At 46.2% G+C, this 24,692-nt stretch overlaps 1 protein-coding gene across 1 annotated transcript in view; it reads right to left on the bottom strand.

Moving 5' to 3' along the window:
• Positions 1-24,692, bottom strand: part of LOC139155665 (dystrophin-like) — a gene marked incomplete at its 3' end in the record, with an annotated part of 302,221 nt that overhangs the window by 36,463 nt on the left and 241,066 nt on the right. The window contains exon 6 of the mRNA XM_070730905.1: positions 8,810-8,884. Coding sequence (XP_070587006.1) covers positions 8,810-8,884 — 75 coding nt within the window. The remainder of the gene's footprint in view (positions 1-8,809; positions 8,885-24,692) is intronic.

Below are 24,692 nucleotides of genomic sequence, written 5' to 3'. Positions count from 1 at the left end.
AAAGACGGGCTACAAAAATGGTGGAACGTCTTAAGCATAAAACTTATCAGGAAAGACTTAATGAACTCAATCTGTATAGTCTGGAGGACAGAAGGGAAAAGGGGGACATGATCGAAACATTTAAATATGTTAAAGGGTTAAATAAGGTCCAGGAGGGAAGTGTTTTTAATAGGAAAGTGAACACAAGAACAAGGGGACACAATCTGAAGTTAGTTGGGGGAAAGATCAAAAGCAACATAAGAAAATATTATTTTACTGAAAGAGTAGTGGATCCTTGGAACAAACGTCCAGCAGACGTGGTGGATAAATCCACAGTAACTGAATTTAAATATGCCTGGGATAAACATATATCCATCCTAAGATAGAATACAGAAAATAGTATAAGGGCAGACTAGATGGACCATGAGGTCTTTTTCTGCCATCAGACTTCTATGTTTCTATGAAGAGTAAATTTGAGATTTCTCCATTTGCCTCACCATCAAAGAACATGGCAGAAGGGCCATTTTTTTCTGAAGGATTTTCCAAAGAAGGAAAATACAGAAGATTATAATATCTTAAAGAATATTTACATTTGATTTCTAGAGAGATAAGGATAGAAGAGAGCTTTTGCGTGAAGGTATCACTTCTATTTTATTTTATTTTTACCATTTTCCCTTTTGTAAGAAATCTAAACTCAAAATTCAGTAATGGTAAAGATTTTACTAATCTGGAGATACTGGTTTGGGATATATTCCTATTTGCTTTATTGGGATCTAATTCCTGCAATCAGCCTTGATCAGTATCTGGTCAAGGTTCTATTATCTAATTTTAATGAATCTTGGAGAGGGGGGCAATTACAAAAGAAACCCCAGCAAAGGGGTGGGGTGGGGTGTTACTCCAGGTTTTCAATTTTTAAAGGGGAAATGTTTGGAATTTATTATAAAGAGTAACACTAATTCTGACATGTATTGCAAAAGTGTAGCTTTAACATCAGTTGTTCATTTAAGGCATTTCTTTATTCATTTCTGCATCATACTGCATTATTTGGAGAGATATATATATATATATATAGTATTATGCTAACTTGGTATTGATTTATTTCCATATAAAAATATTTTACATTAACAATATACTTTCTGTTGAATGAAAAATGGATGTAAACTAATTTTTCCTCAAAAATGAGTACAAAGACAAAATCAGAGGAAGATAATATTTATTTATTTATTGGATTTGTATGCCGCCCCTCTCCAGAGACTCGGGGCGGCTAACAGCGACAATAAAACAGTGTACAATAGTAATTTGGTATTGATGATTAAAAATCAATTAATATAAAAACCAAACATACATACATACATACCATGCATAGAATTGTAAAGGCCTAGGGGGAAAGAGGATCTCAATTCCCCCATGCCTGGCGGCAGAGGTGGGTTTTAAGTTGTTTACGAAAGGCAAGGAGGGTGGGGGCAGTTCTAATCTCTGGGGGGAGTTGGTTCCAGAGGGCCGGGGCCGCCACATCATCATCTTCATCATCATAACATATTATTTATATATGTTAATTTATCAAAACCTTCACACAAGTTATGGATAGTAGAAAATTATATTAAGAAATTAATTCAACAACAAAAAAGACTTGAAAGCAAAATTTGATTCTTATTAGGATGACAAATTAACCATCAAATTAGAATGCCAAGTTAAAAAAAATAAAAGACTGGGGGGCAAAATACTAGGAGTGTTCAGTTCCTAAAATCCAAAAGATTTTTTACATTCCACTGACTATGCTATCAGAATATTGTGACAAAACAGGGGGATACCAAAAATAAATAGCAAACCGAAACATGAACCAAGACTTGCTACCTTTTCATGAATTTATTTTGTAACTGACATTTTTATCAAATCAAAATATTTTCAACCAATATTAATGGATGAAGAGCACATTTCAAAAGAAAGTAAAATCATTTTTGAAGCTAAAAATGGAAAAAAGGAAATATGTTTCTTCAGGAGAAACCTATTAAAATGATAAGCCTGTCAAATACATACATACATACATAAATACAGGGAGGTGGACAGAAAAATGGAAACACTTGACTTTTTGGCATCATAATGTTTGAACATGTTCAAATCAACCAGAACTTGACATATTTTAAAATTATTTGATATGTTTTTTAAAACTACCTTTTCTAAAAAACAGAAATTTAAGGAAATTGATTATAACCATTTCTATGGCAGACCTCTCAGACTTTCAAAGAGGCCAAATTGTTGGTGGTCGAATGGCAGGCACTAGTGTAACAGAAAGTGCCCAAATGTTTGGCGTTTCAAGAGGTAATGTCTCAAAAGTAATGACTGCTTTTGTAAGAGAAGGGAAAATGTCCTTAGCCAAGCACAGGTCTGGTAGAAAGTCAAAGTTGTCTGATTCTAAAGTGAATTGTTAGAGTGGATCGCAAGACCACAGCTCCTAAAATCACTGCGGGGCTCAATAGACACGTACAGAACCCAGTTTCCACAAAAACTGTTCGAAGGGAGCTTCACAAATCTGGATTCCACGGAAGAGCTGCAATTAGAAAACCTCTGCTCTCAAAGACAAATGTTTCAAAGCATTTAGAGTGGTGTAGAAACCACCATAAATGGTCCCTAAAAGCAGTGGCAAAATGTGATTTTCTCTGACGAATCATCGTTTACCATTTTTCCGACGTCCAGCCATGTTTACATTTGGAGACAGCTAAAAGAATCATTTCATCCAGACTGCCTTCTCCCAACCGTCAAACATGGTGGGGGTTCAGTGATGATCTGGGGTGCTATTTCTTGGAAATCCACTGGGCCAATGATTTCCTTTCATGGAAGAATTAACAGCCATCACTATTTAGCAATTTTGGCCAACCAAATTCATCCTATGGTTCAAGAACTGTTTCCAGAGGTGGATGCCATCTTTCAAGATGATAATGCACCAATTCATAGAGCAGGAATTGTTAAGGAACATTCTAATGAAGTTCAGCATCTCATCTGGCCACTACAATCACCAAACCTCAACATTATTGACTATTTATTGTCGATTTTAGAGATTCAAGTAAGAAGTCGGTTTCCACCACCATCGTCTCTAAAAGAACTGGAGGGTGCTTTAACTGAAGAATGGGCTAAAATTCCTTTGGAAACAATTCACAATTTGTATGAATCAATACCTCGGAGAATTGAGGCTGTATTTGCCGCAAAAGGTGGACCAACACCATATTAAAAGATATTTTGATGATTTTTCAAGGTGTTTCCATTTTTATGTCCGCATACATACATATATACACCAGACCTGGGCAAAGTGCGGACCGAGGGCCGGATGCGGCCCGCCCGCTGTCTGTGACCAGCCCACGGAGGTTGGAAGGAAGGAAGGAGAAATGGAGGGAGGGAGGAAGGAGAAATGGAGGGAGGGAGGAAGGAAGGAGAACTTCTCTTTCCATGCCCTTTTGCAAAAGTCCAATAAATGCTCATTTTTTAATTGTTCATTGGTTTCATTGGCCTTTCCAAGAAATTTAAAGCAACCCCCCATCCCACCTCTCAGGGGGGGGGAAGGGAGGAGGAGGAAGAAAAGGAATCCACAGCTACTTTCAGGCAAAGCCTCCACTATGTTTTCTTAACTGACAATGTAGGTCTTATTTACTTACTTACTTACTTACTTACTTACTTACTTACTTACTTACTTACTTACTTACTTACTTACTTACTTACTTATTAGATTTGTATGCCGCCCCTCTCCATAGACTCGGGGCGGTTAACAACAGTGGTAAAAACAACATGCGACAATCCAATACTAAAACAACTAAAAATCCTTATTATAAAACCAATCATACATACAAACATACCATGCATAAATTGTAGCAGCCTAGGGGGAAAGAATATCTCAGTTCCCCTATGCCTGATGGCAGAGGTGGGTTTTAAGGATCTTACGAAAGGCAAGGAGGGTGGGGGCTATTCTAATCTCTGGGGGGAGTTGGTTCCAGAGGGCCGGGGCCGCCACAGAGAAGGCTCTTCCCCTGGGTCCCGCTAAATAACGTTGTTTAGTTGATGGGACCAGGAGAAGGCCAACTCTGTGGGACCAAACTGGTCGCTGGGATTTGTGCGGCAGAAGGCGGTCCTGGAGATAATCTGGTCCGGTGCCATGAAGGGCTTTATAGGTCATAACCAACACTTTGAATTGTGACCGGAAACTGATCAGCAACAAATGCAGACTGTGGAGTGTGGTGTAACATGGGCATATTTAGGGAAGCCCATAATTGCTCTTGCAGCTGCATTCTGCACGATCTGAAGTTTCCGAACATTTTTCAAAGGTAGCCCCATGTAGAGAGCATTACAGTAGTCGAGCCTCGAGGGGATGAGGGCATGTGACTGTGAGCAGTGACTCCCGATCCAGATAGGGCTGCAACTGGTGCACCAGGCAAACGCCCCCCTCGCCACAGCTGAAAGATGTTTCTCTAATGTGAACTGTGGATTGAGGAGGATGCCCAAGTTGCGGACCCTCTCTGAGGAGGTTAATAATACCCCCCCAGGGTAATGGATGGACAGATGGAATTGTCCTTGGGAGGCAAAACCCACAGCCACTCCGTCTTATCAGGGTTGAGTTTGAGTCTGTTGACACCCATCCAAACCCCAACAGCCTCCAGACACCGGCACATCAGTTCCACTGCTTCACTGACTGGACAAGGGGTGGAGATGTAAAGCTGGGTATCATCTGCATATTGATGATACCTCACCCCATGCCCTTGGATGATCTCACCCAGCGGTTTCATGTAGATATTAAATAGTAGGGGGGAGAGGACCGACCCCTGAGATACCCCACAAGGGAGCAACCTAGAGGTCGACCTCTGACCCCCCACTAACACTGACTGTGACCGACCGGAGAGGTAGGAGGAGAAACACTGAAGAACAGTACCTCCCACTCCCAACCCCTCCAGCCGGCGCAGAAGGATACCATGGTCGATGGTATCGAAAGCCGCTGAGAGGTCAAAGAGCACCAGGACGGAGGATAAACCCCGCCATAGATCATCCATCAGAGCAACCAAAGCAGTTTCCGTGCTGTAGCCGGGCCTGAATCCTGACTGCTGAGGACCTAGATAATCGGCTTCTTCCAAGGACCGCTGGAGTTGGAGCGCCACCACCTTCTCAACAACCTTCCCCATGAAGGGAAGGTTGGTGACTGGGCGATAGTTGTTAAGAATGGCTGGGTCCAGGGAAGGCTTCTTGAGGAGGGGGCACACAAGTGCCTCCTTGTAGGGATCTGGAAAGGGCCCCCTCCCCAGAGAAGTTTTGACAATCTCCTGGACCCAGCTCCATGTCACCTCCCTGCTGGCTGAAACCAGCCAGGAGGGACACGGATCCAGAAAACAGGTGGCGGAACTCACAGCTCCAATGGCCTTGTCCACTTCAACAGGTGTCACCAGATCAAACTCTTCCCAGACAGATGGACAAGTACGGGTCCCAGTCACCTCGACTGACTCGTTGTCAGTCAACTCTTTTTCCCAATTGGAGTCGAGGTCCGCTCGGATCCGATTTTATCAGCGAAAAACGTGTTAAAGTCCTTGGCACTACTCTGCAAGTGCTCCCCAATTCCCCCCTGGTTAAGAAGGGAGCGGGTCACCCTAAACAGAGCAGCCGGGCGGGATTCCGCTGATGCAATCAAGGCGGCATGATACGCGCATCTTGCCGCCTTGAGCGCCACTTTGTAAGTCTTAATGTGAGCTCTTACAAGTGTTCGATCGGATTCGGACTTACTCTTCCTCCATCGCTTCTCTAGATGTCTCTTCTGACGTTTCAACTCCATGGAGTTCTACGGGGTCTAGCGCCACGGAGAGGTCGCAACGGTGCAATTCGGTCAAGAGCCTCCGCTGCAGCCTTGTACCAGGCCTCAGCCAGAGACTCTGCCGAGCTGTGGATGAGTGTATCTGGAATAACCCCAAACGCCTTCTGAAAACCTTCTGGATCCATCAGGGGTCTGGAGCGGAACAACCTAATTGGTTCCAGCTCCCTGCCAGGAAGGATTGGAGCCAGGAAGTCAAGCCGCAGTAGAAAATGGTCCGACCATGGTCCGACCATGACAAAGGCAACACTTCTAAGTCCCTTAGTCTCAGACCATTGCTCAGAGTGGAATACCATGTCGGGTGCGTGCCCTCCCTCGTGAGTCAGACCCTGTACTACTTGAGTCAGGTCCATGGCTGTCATGGTGGCATGAACTCCTGTGCCAGTCCAGAGGTTTCACCGAGTGACGGCAGGTTAAAGTCCCCCAAGACAATAATTCTGGGGAACCCCACCGCCAACCCGGCTACCTCCTCGAGTAGCACAGGCAGGGTCAGTGACACGCAGCTGGGAGGCAGGTACGTGAGAAACAGGCCCACCTGAACCCCTAAGTCCAACTTCACAAGGAGGGATTCGCAACCCGCAATCTCTGGGGCAATGAGTCTACGTAGGCCAAGGCTCTCCCTGACTATAATAGCCACTCATCCCGCACTTCCCTGGGGTTGAGGCTGATGCCATATCTGAAACACGGCTGGGCAAATTTCAGAGAGAGGAACTCCTCCCTCCGGGCCCAGCCAGGTTTCAGTTATCCAAGCCAGGTCGGCCTCCTCATCCAGGATTAAATCCCAGATGAGGAGAGCTTTATTTACCACCGACCTGGCATTGAGTAGCAGCAGCCTGAGCCCAGGGCCAGAATTACACTCATCACCAGTACCCAGGGTTGGGTTCACAGAGCCGGAACAAGGGATCGTTATTAAGCAGCGATCCCTTGTTCCCCTGGAACAGCTAGCTCTGTGGCCCCCGCCATATCTGCCTCTTCCCAGCAAGACCGGAATATTCCAACCCTCCGCCACCCCAGACATCAGTGCCCCCTCCCCTCTCACCTCTCCAATGTCAGGTAGGTTAATTAAATCATTCATACCATTTTCATATATTTCATCTGAACCAGAATCCCACCCAAACCACCCATAACAATCATTCATTTCATACTTGTCATCAGTTGAAGAGAGGCACCTGAAAGGAATATTTTTAAAGATAAGTAAAGAACTGCCGAAAAGCAGAAATAAAAGGCAGAGAAGATAAGAAACAGAAGCTTGTCTCCATCTGGAGAAGGAAGGAAGGAGAAATGGAGGGAACAAGGAAGGAAGGGAGGGGTGGGTAATTAATTTGTAATTATAATTATAGTATATAATTATAATACATAATATAATAATAATATATACTATAATATACTATAATATAATTACCGTATATACTCGAGTATAAGCCGAGTTTTTCAGCCCAAAAAATGGGCTGAAAAACACAACCTCGGCTTATACTCGGGTCATTGACAAAGTCACCACAAGAGGGCGCCATTGCTTGAGCCAGAGCGAGGCGAGGAGGCACCAGCTTTTGTCCCCTCTCGCACGCCGTAAGAGCTGTGGGAGGGGTGGAGCTGGTGCTTTCTCTCCCTGGCTCAAGCAAAGGAGCCAGCCATGTGCTCCAACCGAGAGGGGAAAAAAGCAATGGAAAGCCGGTGAGGACGTGTGTGTGTGTGTGTGTGTGTGTATACCCCCTCTCCCCCCCACCATGAAAAAAGCCAGCTACCTCTTGCTGAAACCCGGAGGCTTTTTTTTTTACTCCCTGTGTGTATTTGTCAACAGGTTTACAGTAACTGTTCCTTGCTCTCTCTGCATTGCCCTTAGTTGGATTAAAAAGGCCCCCTGCTGTCAGATTCTCCTCCCCCTCCTTTGAAAGGATTTAAACTGTTTAAAAAATGGCATTTTGTGGTAGTTGCTGTCCTTGCTTGGATAGGAACTAATAAGGCAAGAGCTAGACAGGAATTCCTAAAGTGTGTTTGTGGATCTTTAAAAGTTGCCTTTTATAAAGTGGGTTTGAGAGCAAGTTTCAATTAACAAGTATGAGGGGAAGCATTTTACATATTTTAAAAATGAGTTTGATTCTTAATAGGACCTGCATATTTAGGATACAAAACCACAAGAGCTGTCTGTGTTTTGCAAGTTTTGCTTGTCTCACTAGTCTGTCTGTCTGTCTGTCTGTCTGTCTGTCTGTCTGTCTGTCTGCCTGCCTGCCTGCCTGCCTGTCTGTCTGTCTATCTATCTATTTATCTATCATCTACCTACCTACCTACCTATCTGGTTTTCTATGCTGATAACCTCACAGCAGCTAATGCTGAAGCACTGTTTGGATATACAGATTTATTTATTTATTTATTTATTTATTTATTTATTTAATTAATTAACTGGATCTGTATGCCTCCCCTCTCCAAGGACTCAGGGTGGCTCACAGCATATATAAAAACAGAACAATAATGTAAATCCAATTAATGATGAGATGATGAGAAGGAATCCTGTTTTAAATTTACAGAGCTAGTTTACTGGTTTTCTTTAAAATAAATATTCTAAAACATGTGATCTTCTGATGTTTCAATTAATGTAATTTTATTGGTTTCCATTTTTATAAGTTACCAGTAGCCACTGCATTTTCTAACCTCGGCTTATACTCGGGTCAATAAGTTTTCCCAGTTTTTTGTGGCAAAACTGGTGCCTCGGCTTATACTCGGGTCGGCTTATACTTGAGTATATATGGTATAATATAATTAACTCAGTTCTACCCAATATATTTGGGTAGAACTGAGATTTTTACCATTGAGTTTAGAAAAATAAACCCACAATGAGAAATGAAAATTTATAATCTTACATTTTCAGGTTGAATCTGGGGAAAAAATAGTTCAGTTTGTGTCCCAAACAACAACAAAATAAAGTTATATGGAAGATATTTTCCCTCCTTTTTAAAAATGCAATTAAGAAACATTCTTGAAGGTATTCAGAATACTCACAACAGAGAGCTTTCTGTAGTCTTCGGAGCTTCATGGCAGTTCTATAGGCTGAGAATCGAACATTGTTCAAATCAGCTGTGACACAAGTAAAAGAAGGACAAAATATTTTATCACCAAGCATATTTTGTCAGTGAACATAAAAGAACTCCTAAAATATAGTTTTACAGTTTTACACTTAGTAAACCAAATTACCTATCACTTTATATAAAACAAAATAGGCGTTGATTGCTTACCTGAACGCCTCTTCTCGTACGGTGAGCGGGTACAGCAGTCACATGGGTTGCTCATGTCCAATCCGGTGGAACTGAGCCTAGTGTTAAAAAAGCTTGCTGGATCCGCCCCTTCCCCAGAATTCGCGAATCCGTAGACTAGGCTCAGATGTGAAGCTCTTTAGTGTTCAACTCTCATTGTTAGAGGAAAGAAAGGTTATAGAAGGTATAGAAGACACATACAAGGGCGGGAAGTGACTGCTGTACCCGCTCACCGTACGAGAAGAGGCGTTCAGGTAAGCAATCAACGCCTATTCTCCGTACTGAAGGAGCGGGTCCAGCAGTCACATGGGACATACCCAATAGATTGGTCCCTAGGGTGGGATTAGATTGCTATCGTGAGAGATAACGGATTGGAGTACCCTTCTGCCGAAGGCAGCGTCCGCTGAGGCGTAAGAGTCAATCTTGTAGTGCCTGATGAAGGAATTTGGCGAGGCCCAAGTGGCTGCTTTGCAGACCTCCTCCAACGGGGCTTGAGTCGCCCAAGCGGCCAAAGTGGCTGCGCTCCTGGTGGAATGCGCTGTGATGTTCTTTGGAACTGAGAGGGAGGCCGACTCGTAGGCCTTAGAGATAGTCCCTCTGATCCAACGGCCTATCACTGTTGAAGACACTTTGGCACCCATGACTCTGGGGTGATAGGCTACAAAAAGTGCTTCCGACCTCCGAAAGGGTCCTGTGCGTTGGATATAGATCCTCAGCGCTCTAATGAGGTCCAGGGTGTGCCATCTAATTGCCAAGGGATGGTCCCGTTGGAGGCAGAAAGAAGGTAAGACAATATCCTGGGTTCTGTGGAACATGGAACTGACCTTAGGTAAGAAGGTGGGGTCCAGTCGTAAGACTACCTTGTCCTGATGGAATTGGCAGAGGTCCTGCCTGATTGAAAGGGCAGCCAACTCCGAAATGCGTCGGGCAGAGGTAATTGCCACCAGGAATGCTACCTTAAAGGATAGGTACCTGAGGGACGCAGATTTTAGGGGTTCGTAGGGTGCCTGCGTGAGGGAATGGAGAACCCGTGGCAAATCCCAGGATGGATATCTGTGGACCTTAGAAGGTCTGAGGTTGGCTATACCCTTGAGGAATTCCTGAACTTCTGGGAAGGAACGGAGAGGCTGTCTGTGGGGCCCTGCTAGGACAGAGGAAATGGCCGCCAGATGACGACAGAGAGTACTGGTGGAAAGGCCTTGATGGAAACCTTGCATAAGGAAGGAAATGATCCTGTGTATGGGAATGCACAGGGGAGAAAGACCTTCCTGTAGACACCACTGGTGAAACTTGGACCATGTATGGTCGTAGATTCGATTGGTCGAACCTCTTCTGGCCTTTAAGATGACCTCCACTGTGTCGGGGTCGTGTCCACGCAGTTCTAAGTCTCTCCTGATAACAGCCAGGCGGTGAGGTGGAACCACTCCGGGTCTGGATGGAATGAGGCCCCCTGCCGTAGCATATCCCCCGAAACGGGGAGTCGCCAGGGGTCCTGGACGGACAGCTGTTGGAGATCCGCGAACCAGGGCCGGCGGGGCCAATGAGGGGCGATTAGGATTACTCGGGCCCTCTCGATGAGGACCTTGTGAATCACGTCCGGAAGAATTGGAATTGGAGGGAATGCATACAGGAGTCCTGGGGGCCAGGGGCTCCTGAGGGCATTGGTTGCTTCTGCTCCCGGGGATGGAAACCTGGAGAAGAATCGAGGGAGTTGGGCATTCGCTTCGGTCGCAAAGAGATCCAGCACTGGTAGGCCAAATCTGAGGCTGATTTGATGGAACAGGTCTTGATGTAGATTCCACTCTCCTGGGTCTATCGTTGCTCGAGAGAGCCAATCCGCCTGGACGTTGAGGCTCCCCGAGATGTGATCGGCTAGGAGCGACTGAAGGTGTTTTTCTGCCCAAAGGCCTAACTTGAGGGCCTCCCTCATGAGAGCCTTGGATCTCGTGCCCCCCTGTCTGCAGATGTGGCTTTTTGTGGCTATGTTGTCGGTGAGAATGAGAACGTGCCGGTTGGGGATGCGAGGCTTGAACTGTTTTAGAGCCAGGGATGCGGCTCTTAACTCTAGCCAATTGATTGGCCTGGAAGCTTCCTCCGGTGACCACGTGCCCTGGGCTATCATCCCCTGGGCATGGGCGCCCCATCCTGATAGACTGGCATCTGTGGTGATGACGAATTGGTCCGGGGACCTGAAAGGGGATCCTTTGTCCATGGCCGGAGACATCCACCACCTGAGAGATCTGCGAACCATCGATGGAATGGCAATGCGACGACTTGAGTTGCTGAGCCCCGATCTCTGAAAGGGTAATAGGAGCCACTGTAGTTCCCTGGCATGGAGACGAGCCCAGGGAATGATGCCTATGCACGACACCATTTTACCCAAAAGGGAGGACAAGGTGACTATGGAGACTGATTGCAGGGGTAAAATGCGAGAAATCAACTCCCCTATATTATGTTTCCTCTCAGGGGAGAGGAAAACTTGGGATGATTCTGAATTAATGATAGATCCCAGATGCAATATGGAAGTAGAAGGCTGAAGGTGGCTTTTATCAAAGTTAATAGAAAAGCCATGGGTCTGTAAAACTGACATGGGGACAGAAAGGTTTACCTTTACTTACTCTAGAGAATTTCCATGAACTAAAATGTCATCTAAATAACATAAAATGTGGATGGGCTTGGCCCGGATATAGGCCGCCAAGGACCCCAAAAGCTTTGTGAAGACTCTAGGGGCCGAGGAGAGACCAAATGGCATAGCCCTATACTGGAAATGTCTGCCCTGGAAGGAGAAACGTAAGAATTTTCTGTGGCATTTGGCAATGGGGATATGGAGGTAGGCCTCAGTGAGGTCTAAGGAAGCCATGAAGTCCCCCGGATGAATAGCTGCTAAGATAGATGACAGGGAATGCATCTTGAACTTTCTATATTTGATGAATAAATTCAGCCTTTTGAGGTCCAAGATAGCTCTCCAACCTCCGGAGGTCTTAGGGACCATAAAGAGGATGGAGTAAAAACCCCGGCCTCTCTGACCGGAGGGGACCGGCTGGATGGCTCTAATGGATAATAAATGGGAGATGGCTTCCTCCATCCGGGTATGAGCAGAGGGAGTACTGGGAGAAGGGCAGGAAATAAAACGTTTGGGGGGGGGAAATAAACTCTAAAAGGAGACCTTTTGAACTGTATCAATGACCCAGGGGTCCTTGGAAGATTGGCGCCAGCTAGAGGAGAAGTAGGCCAGGCGCCCCCCTATGGGGACCGAAGGGAGATTACCATCTGGGCTTTTTAGAAGCCCTGTTAGAGGACGCTCCTCTCTGGTAGCGGTATCCCTTACCCCTGGGGTTCCTACCTTGGGAACGAAAACGAGGGGAGTACTGACCTGGATTCCTCTGGTAAGTGGGCGCCTGATCTTGTTGGCGCCCCGGTCGACGAAAGGACTGCGTTTTAGTGGTCTTTTTGGTAGTCGGGCCCAATACTTTTTTCTTGTCCGTGGTTTCAGTTAGGAGTGGGTCTAGGAGATCTCCAAATAGGAGGTCGCGTTTTAATGGACCTAAAGCTAACTGCCACTTCTGACGTACTCCTGCCTGCCATGGGCGAAGCCAGAGGAGTCTTCTGGCCGTTGTGGAGGCCGCAATGGACTTGGCTGCGAATCTGGTGGATTGCAGTGTGGCATCAGCCACGTATTGGGCGGCCGCAAATACCTTGTTGAAGTCCTGTTGACCTCTTAAGTCATCGGGAGGAATATGTTGTTGAAGTTGACGAAGCCATAGGAGCATGGCTCTAGAAAAAAAGGAAGCAGATGCGGAGCTTTTAATAGCCCAGGAATCTGCGGTGAACCCTCTCTTGAGCATCTGTTCAATCCTCTTGTCCTCTGGGCGGAGAACCTCTTCTGCTTCGCCTGGAACTGCAGCCGCAGAGTGTAGGGTTTTTACCGGTTCATCAGGCTTAGGGCAGGATAAGAGATCCTCATAAGAGGGGGATAATTTATACAATCTTTTGTCTTTGGTGGTGGGGTTAAGCCCTGATGCTGGAAACTCCCACTGCTTAAGCAAAGCATCTTTAAACAATTTTGGCATAGGGATTACCTCGTTATCCTCCTGTTCCTCTGTGAAGTAGGGTAAGTTCTCCTCCGGAGGGTCAGTGGATGTAGTGGCCTGCTTCTCTTGTGCCGCTAGCCCTGTGGAAACTCTAGCCTTGAGAAGGAGAGATTTGAACAATTGAGAGGGAAAAATAGTAACTGGAGAAGGAACCTTGATTTGGGATTCCTCATCGTCCGAGAGGCCTTGACATGGATCCTCATCCTCTTCCATATCCTGATCATAATCATCCTGAGAAGAATCTGATTCTTCCTGAATAGGAGCTCTGACTGCTGAAGGAGAATTCAAGGGACGGAGGGGACGAGGAGGAGGAAGAGATAAAGAGGGCACATTGATGGCAGAGAGCTTGGCATCAATGGCCTTGGACAACACAGAGAAAATAGATTGGAACTCTGGAGGGAGGCTAGAAATATCAGCAGGAGTGACAGAAGAATCTCTGATGGCCTGAGAGGTTCCTGGCTGGGAAGATTCTTCAACGATATCTGGTTCCTCTGGACCTAAGCCCCATAGATTAGGTTGGGGTCTGTCTAGGTTTGGCTCATCCAGAGATAACACAGTGACACCAGAGAGAGGCAGGATAGGAGCCTCTGGGGGGGTCAAGACTGCTGAGCACTTGGGCCTGCACTTTCAAGCGTTTAGCAGATTTATCATGAATTTTTTGTAGGGCTTGGTCCCTTCTCTTCTCAGCCTTGGTGGTTCTGGTCAAGGGGCGGGCTATGGCAGAAGAGGGGGCCGAGGCCTGGGGGATACTGGTTATCTCATCACCTGTAGGCCTGGCCTCTCTGGGACCCTGAGTGGTGCCTCTCTTGGGAAAGGAAGCCATAGTCTGACAATTTACAGAAGACAAGGCTTGAGCCAAAAGAAATCTGATTTATAGGGGGGAGAAGAATTCCAAGCTTTCCCAAGAGGAGTGGGATCCTGCTCCTAGGCCTCGGAGCTGCTGCGACTTGAGAGCAATCTGGGCAAACCCAGAGTTCGTGTTCCCAAATACAGCGTGGCCAGCCTCCCTAAACTTCAATTAAAGTAACCAAGGCACCCTGGTTGGAGGCCTGGCCGGTGGAGAATTAAGCCTGAGCGTCTCAAAGCCCACTCCAAGGATCCAGGCGGTGGACTGAAGCACCAACGGCCGGCAGGAGGCCAACACGAGGTACTAAATTACAGGGCGCGAAGGCCTTCGCGCCAAAAACGAAACCGTTCCGTAAAAGTTTTAAAAGAAACGGCCGGCTAAGTCCAGGAGACTGAGAGGGAAGCGTCTCACACCGCGGGAGGTAAAGCCCTTAAAAGATAATAAATAGACTTGCCTAATGACCTCCAGGCCGAAGGATTGTAAATAACCCAAAACGGCAGCAGGAATAGCCAGCGGCGAGAGGAGCCGCGGGAGGCTAAACCGCTACTTCTCCCCTGAGAGAAAAGCCGAGCCGCCGATGGCTGGCGTTAATTAGCAAGTCTCGAAATTCAATAGAAAGGATTTCTTACTGTTTGGAAGGATAGAACGAAGGGAAGGTGTTAGTGATGAACGAGCTATTCACATATATTCCGCTGGATGCGAGAACTGAGCGAATTCTGGGGAAGGGGCGGATCCAGCAAGCTTTTTTAACAATAGGCTCAGTTCCACCGGATTGGACATGAGCAACCCATGTGACTGCTGGACCCGCTCCTTCAGTACGGAGAATCAGTGTTCATAAAAAATATTACTACTGTCAACCTGCAAAATGATTTCAACTGAAACTATGCCTATTTCTGCTTTTTTCCTTGGTTGCCTTTCAAGGGGGGAGGGGGGATTTAGGAATATGGTGCCTCAGCTGGTTAGTCATAACATGTACCAGCCAGCATGTGAACCTACAACTGGACTGATTGGCCCATGTGATTTGTGAGACCTAGAGGGTGGGGAAATCCTATTATTTTAACAATCCCTATGTGCAGGAATAATTTAGAGCTAGCTTCCACTTTCTAAGTGCCAATATGATGTACTCAATAAAGGGATTCTTTATTGAGTAAAGGGAGCCAAAATAAAGGGAGCCAAGCTTCAGAGTCCTGAATTTCCTGCAGTTCATCTCAGAACCATGACAACTATGCTCTGAACAAAAATAGCAGAGTTTAGTCAGAGCAAGGCACTGTTCATACTTAGTGGGAATATATTATATTGTACTTAATGGATACCTCTTCTAAACAGACATTTCTAACATCTATTAAGTTTCTTTGATCTGAAAGGCATATATTTATTTTGAAAAAGCTACTTTTGTATGTACAGTGATCCCCCGCTCTTTGCGAGGGTTCCGTTCCAGGACCACCCGCAACGAGCGGGTTTTCGCGAAGTAGCGCTGCGGAAGTAAAAACACCCTCTGCGCATGTGCAGAGGGTGTTTTTACTTCCGCAGCGCTAGCGAGGAGCCTAAGATTGGGGGCGGCGCGGGTGTTTTAAAACATCCCCGCCGACATGAGGGGCTCGCTAGCACACCCCCAAACCCGGGTTGGGGGTTCGGGGGTGTGCTAGCGAGCCTCCCATGTCGGCGGGGATGTTTTAAAACACCCGCGCGACTTTCCAATGAGTCCCGAAGACAAACGCGTTGTCTTCGGGACTCATTGGAAAGTCGCGCGGGTGTTTTAAAACATCCCCGCCGACATGGGAGGCTCGCTAGCACACCCCCGAGCCCCCAACCCGGGTTTGGGGGGTGCTAGGAAGCTCCCATTGTTGGCGGAGACCTTTTAAAACACTCGCGCGGCTTCCAAACCGAGTCCTGGAAGCCGCGCGAGTGTTTTAAAAGGTCTCCGCCAACAATGGGAGCTTCCTACCACCCCCCAAACCCGGGTTGGGGGCTCGGGGGGGGGGTGCTAGGAAGCTCCCATTGTTGGCGGAGACCTTTTAAAACACTCGCGCGGCTTCCAAACCGAGTCCTGGAAGCCGCGCGAGTGTTTTAAAAGGTCTCCGCCAACAATGGGAGCTTCCTACCACCCCCCAAACCCGGGTTGGGGGCTCGGGGGGGGTGCTAGGAAGCTCCCATTGTTGGCGGAGACCTTTTAAAACACTCGCGCGGCTTCCAAACCGAGTCCTGGAAGCCGCGCGAGTGTTTTAAAAGGTCTCCGCCAACAATGGGAGCTTCCTACCACCCCCCAAACCCGGGTTGGGGGCTCGGGGGGGGTGCTAGGAAGCTCCCATTGTTGGCGGAGACCTTTTAAAACACTCGCGCGGCTTCCAGGACTCGGTTTGGAAGCCGCGCGAGTGTTTTAAAAGGTCTCCGCCAACAATGGGAGCTTCCTACCACCCCCCAAACCCGGGTTGGGGGCTCGGGGGGGGTGCTAGGAAGCTCCCATTGTTGGCGGAGACCTTTTAAAACACTCGCGCGGCTTCCAAACCGAGTCCTGGAAGCCGCGCGAGTGTTTTAAAAGGTCTCCGCCAACAATGGGAGCTTCCTACCACCCCCCAAACCCGGGTTGGGGGTCCGGGGGGCGCTGTCTCTCGGCGCTTTCGTGCTGAGTCCGGGAGCGAACTCGCTCCCCGACTCAGCTGGAAAGCGCCGAGAGACAGCGTGGACAGGCCCGTTCCTTGGCGCTGTCTCTCGGGGCTTTCCAGCTGAGTCGGGGAGCGAGTTCGCTCCCGGACTCAGCACGAAAGCCCCGAGTGACAGCGCCAAGGAACGGGCCTGTCCACGCTGTCTCTCGGGGCTTTCGTGCTGAGTCGGGGAGCGAGTTCGCTCCCGGACTCAGCACGAAAGCCCCGAGTGACAGCGCCAAGGAACGGGCCTGTCCACGCTGTCTCTCGGGGCTTTCGTGCTGAGTCGGGGAGCGAGTTCGCTCCCGGACTCAGCACGAAAGCCCCGAGTGACAGCGCCAAGGAACGGGCCTGTCCACGCTGTCTCTCGGCGCTTTCCAGCTGAGTCGGGGAGCGAGTTCGCTCCCGGACTCAGCTGGAAAGCGCCGAGAGACAGCGTGGACAGGCCCGTGCGGCGAGAATGAACGGCGTGGGCAGGCGAAGGGCGGGCGGCAGCGAGGAGTTTGCGTGGGCGGTGGGGAAACTCCTCGCTGACGCCAGCAAGAGGGGGAAGACCCAGGGAAGCCGCTGCCATCTACGCATGCGTGCCCGGCACGCATGCGTAGATGGTATTTTTGACTTCCGGGTTGAAAAATAGCGAAGTACCCTATTCGCAATGGTTGGGGACGCAATAAACGGGGGATCACTGTAGTGGTTAAGAAACCAGGCTAGAAATTGGGAGCCTGTGAATTTTAGTTCCAGTTTAGGCATTAAAGTCAGCTAAGTGACTTTTGGCCACTCATTTTCTCTCAGCCCAAAAAGGGAGGCAATAGCAAATCATTTCTGAAAAATTTTATAAGAGAAATTGTAAGGACTTGCTGAGTAATTACCAGGAGATCATACAGACTTGAAGGCAATACAACATCTCCCTAAAATTAATCAACTGAAGGATCTAAAGCAGTGATTCCCAACCATTTTTTTTGTGTGGGTATGCCCTACCTATGCATCTCTAAAATCCTGATGCCCCTTTTGTGACATACAATTTTTATTATTCAAAAAAGTGAACTCCTACTCATGCAGAGAAAGCTTAAAAGGTCATAAACTTGGCTTAAACAAGGTTCCAATTGCCATTGAAAATCAAACTGTATTGCTCAATTACACATAGGAAATTAAAGACCATTAAAAAACAAAAAAATAACAAAATGCCTGGGCCAGAAAGACTTCCGTCATAAATAGAATATAATAGAATTTTATTGGCCAAGTGTGATTGGACACACAAGGAATTTGTCTTGGTGCATATGCTCTCAGCGTAAATAAAGAAAAAAGATACATTTGTCAAGAATCATGTGGTACAACACTTAATGATTGTCATAGGGGTCAAGTAAGCAATGAAGAAACAATCAATATTAATAAAAATCTTAGGATACAAGCAACAAGTTACAGTCATACAGTCCTAAGTGGGAGGAAAAGGATGATAGGAGTGATGAGGAAAAAAAACTAGTAGAAATAGAAGTGCAGATTTAGTAAAAAGACTCACAGTGTTGGGGGAATTATTTGTTTAGTAGAGTGATGGCGTTTGGGAAAAAACTGTTCTTGTGTCTAGTTGTCTTGGTGTGCAGTGCTCTGTAGCGAGGATTTGAGGGTAGGAATTGAAACAGTTTGTGTCCAGGATGCAAGGGGTCAGTAAATTTCAAGACATTATAGAAGACAAATTGTTAGAATTACTGTATTTTTCAGAGTATAAGCATGGTGTGATTGGATTGTCTGATTGAAAAATATATAGAATTTTTAGCTCTAGTCTTTTAATGTATTAATGTATTAGATGTATTTAATGTATTAGATTTGATTTGTACACTTTGTTTCTATATTTATTCTGTAAGCCGCCCCAACTTTTTGGAGAAGGGCGGCATACAAATCTTAATAATAATAATAATAATAATAATAATAATAATAATAATAATAGTAGTAGTAGTAATAATATGCACCCTAGTTTTGGGGGAGGAAAATAGGGAAAAGCATCTCCTTATCAGGTATTCATCTGGAAAGCATTCTTAGCCATTACATTATTTTATCCCTGGTTAGGGCTTTAAAAAAACTTTATTCGGTGAGAGTAACAATGAAAGAGCTTGCAAGCCAGTAAGAGCTTGGAACATCATTAGCACCTGATTAGGGCTGGAAAGAAACTTACTCGGAACAAATTAGAGCAATGGAAAAAAACCTGCAAAGATGTAGGGTTTGGAAAACATTATTCAAAGAGAGAAACAATGAAAGAGCTTGCAAGCCAGTAAGAGCTGGGAACATTGTTAATACAGTGGTACCTCATCTTACAAATGCCTCTTCTAATGAACTTTTCAAGATATGAACCTGGTGTTTAAGATTTTTTTGCCTCTTCTTCCGAACTATTTTCACCTTACGAACCCAAGCCGCTGCTGCTGGGATGAAGGGGTTTCTTTCCCCCCCTTTTTTTGAAGAAAGAAAAGGGAGGGGCGGCTTGGAGGGAGAAAGACTTTGCATTAACAAAAGTAGAACAGCGTGCTTGCAGGCACTGAAAGAGTGTCTTTTGAAGAAAGAAAAGGGAGGGGCGGCTTGGAGGGGGAAAGACTTTGCATTAACAAAAGTAGGAGAACAGCGTGCTTGCAGGCACTGAGTGTCTTTTGAAGAAAGAAAAGGGAGGGGTGGCTTGGGGGGGGAAAGACTGCATTAACAAAAGTAGGAGAACAGCGTGCTTGCAGGCACTGAAAGAGTGTCTTTTGAAGAAAGAAAAGGGAGGGGCAGCTTGGAGGGGGAAAGACTTTGCAGAGAACAGCCACAGGCACTGAAAGAGTGTCTTTTGAAGAAAGAAAAGGGAGGGGCGCCCCCCTTGCCTTTCTTCCTTCCCACTCACCCTTTAGCCTAGCCTTGCTTCTTCCTCCCGCCCCCTTTAGCTGCTCCTCCCTGCCCTCTGTTCGCCTCCCTTCTAAAGTTTGGGATTTTCCTGAAGGATTTGCACGCATTATTTGCTTTTACATTGATTCTTATGGGAAACATTGTTTCGTCTTACGAACTTTTCACCTTACGAACCTCCTCCTGGAACCAATTAAGTTCGTATCATGAGGTACCACTGTACCTGGTTAAAGCTAGGAAAGAAACATTCGGAACAAGTAAACAATGAAAAAACCCCTACAAAGACAGGGTTTGGAAAGCAATCTTCACAGAGATAAACAATGAAAGAGCTTGCAAGCCGGTAAGAGCTGGGAACATCATTAGCACCTGATTAGGGCTGGAAACAAACTTACTCAGAGCAAGTTAGAGCAGTGAAAAAAAACCTGCAAAGACTTAGGGCTTGGAAAACATTCTTCGCAAAGAGAAACAATGAAAGATCCTGCAAGATAAGACCGGATAAGATCAATAGCAGCTAGTTAGGGCTGGGGAAAAAATGCTACATTCAGAGTATAAGACGCACTCAAATTATCAGCCTCTTTTAGGGAAGAGAAAGGTGCGTCATACTCCAAAAATATGGCATAAGGTACTAGAAAAAGCCAAAATGCCAAAATCATGGAGGATAGAGTATATAACTTTGATACCTCAGGATAACACAGACAATAGCTTAATTAAAAATTACAGACCAATCTCTTTGCTGGATTCTGACTATAAAATATTCATAACAATAATAGCAGAAAGATTAAAAACAATATTAAACCAAATTATGTATTTGGACTAAAACAGCTTTCTTCCAAAAAGACAAATTCGCAACAATACAAGAATGGTCATAAATGTTCTAGGATATTACAATGTTCATTCCAACAAACAATTGGCACTAATATTCGTAGATGTGCAAAAGGTGTTTGACAATTTGGATTGGAAATTCTCCATAACAGAACTAAAATGTATGCAATTCGGGGACAAATTTACTAAAATAATTGAATCAATATATTCTTTATAAACAGCAAAAATTATGATTAATGGTGACATGATAGAAACAATAAATGTCATGAAAGGTGTCAGACAAGGGTGTTTGCTATCTCCCCTATTATTTATTTGTCATTGGAAATTCTCCTGAAATGAAAAAAAGGAATCACGAAATTTAAGGATTGGGAATACAAAAAGAGCAATACAAACTACAAGCATTTACAAATGATATACAGTAGTATTTATTGTTGAAAACTCCCAAAACTTCAGGACCTAAGTTATTGCAGGAAATAGAAGAATTTGGCGAAAGAGCTGGTTTAAAGATCAATAAGGACAACACAAAAATAATAACAAAAATCTCACAAAAAACAAGAGAAGGAATTAGAAAACATATTGGGAATCCAGACAACAAAAAAAGTCAAATACCTCAGGATTTGTTTGGCAGCCAAATGTTCAACAATAAAAGAAAACAATTACATGAAATTGATACAAAAAAGTCAAAAAGATTTGGAAGTCTGGTCAAAATTACAAATTTCTTTAATGGAAAGAAATAGTCGTAAAAAAATGAATATACTATCAAAAATTCATTTCAAACGGCTCCAATAAAAATTGGGAACAAAATTTATACAGAATTTTATACAGAGCCATGACATGTTGAGCAGCTATGGCACCTCCATCAAAGCAGGCTCCATCTGGCCATCCATGAATAACACACAGCTCTCTCTACACCGACCATCCATCCTGATGGGGTTGATGCACTGCAACCCCAGGCGAGACCCAACACCGCCTGTTTGGCTTCCTTTGGCTGCTATGGGAGCCTTGGGCTTGCAGTGGTGTCTGAGCAGGACTGTCTGCAATTCCAGACAGAATACCCCGATAGTGGTTGGGGGGTTCTGCCACACCAAGAGAGGGCCCCAATGGCAATGGCACTCACTGGCCTGCTGTGAGGGAGAGGCTGCTGAGCTGAGTGGTGGAGTTGTGGTGGGCCTGTCATCTGTGTACCAAGTTTGGTTGAAATTGCTAGGGATGCTAGGGGTATCTTATACAGGATTTTGTCTAATATAGGATTGTGATAAATAAATACCCGGACAATGCCAGGTTATCAGCTAGTTTGTATTACATTTTTAAATGTTCAGTTTCATGAATAAAAATTATGTTAATATTGATATGAATATTAATATAAATAACAACAACAACCATCATCATCTATTGAAACACTGAAGAGCTGCCTATTATGATGCAGTAAATGGGGTAATCTTGAAAAAAAAGAAATGAAAGAAGTAAAATCTAGTCCTCCAACATAAGAATGTAGTTTTACAAAGTACTACCTTCTCCTAATTCTACACTATTTCTTGATAGCACTTTAGGTCTTCCAAGACTGCCTTGTTTAATATACTCATTTCAAATGTCTTTTTCAAGTTCTAATTAACAGAACAGAATAGGCGTTGATCGCTTACCTGAACGCCTCTTCTCGTGCGGTGAGCGGGTACAGCAGTCACGTGGGTTGCTCATGTCCAATCCGGTGGAACTGAGCCTTGTATTAAAAAAGCTTGCTGGATCCGCCCCTTCCCAGAATTCGCGAATCCGTAGACTTAGGCTCAGTTGTGAAAGCTCAAGTATGTTCAACTCTCGTGAAAAAGAATAAGGTTAGGTTATAGAAGATAAGAAAAGGAAAACACATAAGGGAGGGAAGTGACTGCTGTACCCGCTCACCGCACGAGAAGAGGCGTTCAGGTAAGCGATCAACGCCTATTCTCCGTGCTAAAGGAGCGGGTCCAGCAGTCACGTGGGACATACCCAATAGATAGGTCCCTAGGGAGGGTTCAAGTTGTCATTGTGAGAAATAACGGATTGGAGAACCCTTCTACCGAAGGCCGCATCTGCTGAGGCATATGTATCGATTTTATAGTGTCTGATGAAGGAATTAGGTGAGGCCCAAGTGGCTGCTTTACACACTTCTTCCAACGGGGCTTGAGTCGCCCAAGCGGCCGAAGTGGCAGCACTTCTGGTAGAGTGTGCCGTAATATTCTTTGGAATGGGGAGAGAGGCTGACTCATAGGCTTTAGATATGGTTCCCCTGATCCAACGGCCTATCACTGTTGAAGACACTCTGGAGCCCATGGATCTGGGGTGATAGGCCACGAAGAGTGCTTCAGATCTCCGAATGTGGCCTGTGCGCTGGATGTAAATCTTCAGCGCTCTAGTCAAGTCCAGAGTGTGCCATCTAATAGCTAGGAGATGATCCCGTTGGGAGCAGAAGGAAGGTAAAACAATATCCTGGGATCTGTGGAACATGGAACTGACCTTGGGTAGGAAGGTGGGGTCCAAGCGTAGAACCACCTTGTCCTGATGGAACTGGCAGAGGTCCTGTCTGATTGAGAGAGCAGCCAATTCAGAAATGCGTCGGGCGGATGTAATCGCCACCAGGAATGCTACCTTGAAAGATAGGTACCTGAGAGACGCTGATTTCAGGGGTTCATATGGTGCCTGAGTAAGGGAGTGAAGAACCCGAGGCAAGTCCCAGGAAGGGTATCTGTGGACCTTAGACGGTCTGAGGTTGGCCATACCCTTGAGGAATTCTTGGATTTCCAGAAAGGAACGGAGCGGCTGTCTCCGAGGTCCTGCCAAAACCGTACAGATGGCTGCTAAGTGCCGACGGATAGTGCTGGTGGAGAGACCTTGATGGAAACCTTTCATGAGAAAGGTAAGTATCTTGTGGATGGGAAGACACAGGGGGGATAAACCCTCCTGCGAGCACCACTGATGAAATTTTGACCAGGTATGGTCGTATATCCTATTGGTCGATCCCCTTCTGGCCTTCAGGATGATTTCCACTGTATCCGGATCGTACCCTCACAGGTCTAAGTCTCTCCGGATAACAGCCAGGCGGTGAGGTGGAACCACTCCGGGTCTGGATGGAATGAGGCCCCCTGCCGTAACATATCCTCCAAAACGGGGAGTCGCCAAGGGTCCTGGACGGATAGTTGTTGAAGGTCTGCGAACCAGGGCCGGCGAGGCCAGTGGGGGGCGATCAAGATCACTCGAGCTCTTTCTAGGATGATTTTGTGAATCACCTCCGGTAAGATCGGAATTGGAGGAAAAGCATAAAGGAGGCCTGGAGGCCAGGGGCTCCTGAGGGCATTGGTTGCCTCCGCTCCCGGGGCTGGAAATCTGGAGATGAAGCGAGGGAGCTGGGTACTGGAAACCCGAACCTGAGGCAAATTTGGTGGAACAGTGTCTGATGGAGGTTCCACTCTCCTGGATCTATGGTCGCTCGTGAGAGCCAGTCCGCCTGGACATTGAGGCTTCCCGAGATGTGATCGGCTAAGAGCGACTGGAGATGTTTCTCCGCCCAAAGGCCTAACTTTAGGGCCTCCCTCATGAGAGCCTTGGATCTCGTGCCTCCCTGTCTGCAAATATGGCTTTTGGTGGCTATGTTGTCGGTCAGGACCAGAACATGTTGGTTGGAGATGTGAGGATAGAATTGCTTTAATGCTAGAGAGACGGCCCTTAACTCCAGCCAGTTGATGGGCCTGGAGGCCTCCTCCAGAGACCAAGTGCCCTGGGCTATCAATCCTTGAGCATGGGCTCCCCAGCCCAGGAGACTGGCATCTGTGGTGACCACAAACTGGTCTGGGCACCTGAAGGGGGAGCCCCTGTCCATGGCTGGAGAAATCCACCATTTGAGAGATCTGCGAACTGCTGCGTCCCGATCTCTGGAAAGGTAACAGAAGCCACTGTAGTTCCCTGGCGTGAAGGCGAGCCCAGGGAACAATCCCAATGCATGATACCATTTTCCCCAGCAAGGAAGATAGGGAAACTATGGGGACTGATTGATGGGACAACACACAGAAAATCAGGTCATCTATGCTCTGCTTCCTCTCAGGAGAGAGAAATACCTGAGATATCTCAGTATTAATAATGGATCCCAGATGCAGAATGGCAGTAGATGGTCGAAGGTGACTTTTATCGAAGTTTATGGAGAAACCATGGTTCTGTAGAACTGACATGGTGATAGAAAGATCTGCGGCCACTCCATCTCTAGAGTTCCCGTGAACTAAAATGTCATCTAAATAACATAATATGTGAATGGGCGTGGACCGGATGTGAGCCGCTAGAGCTCCCAAAAGCTTGGTAAAGACTCTTGGGGCTGAGAAGAGCCCAAAGGGCATAGCTCTATATTGA

The sequence above is a fragment of the Erythrolamprus reginae genome, unplaced genomic scaffold (genome assembly GCF_031021105.1).
Source record: "Erythrolamprus reginae isolate rEryReg1 unplaced genomic scaffold, rEryReg1.hap1 H_41, whole genome shotgun sequence".
In the NCBI taxonomy this organism is placed as follows: domain Eukaryota; kingdom Metazoa; phylum Chordata; class Lepidosauria; order Squamata; family Dipsadidae; genus Erythrolamprus; species Erythrolamprus reginae.
The sequence above is the reverse complement of the archived record's forward strand: the minus strand, read 5'-3'. Positions and strand labels throughout refer to the sequence as shown.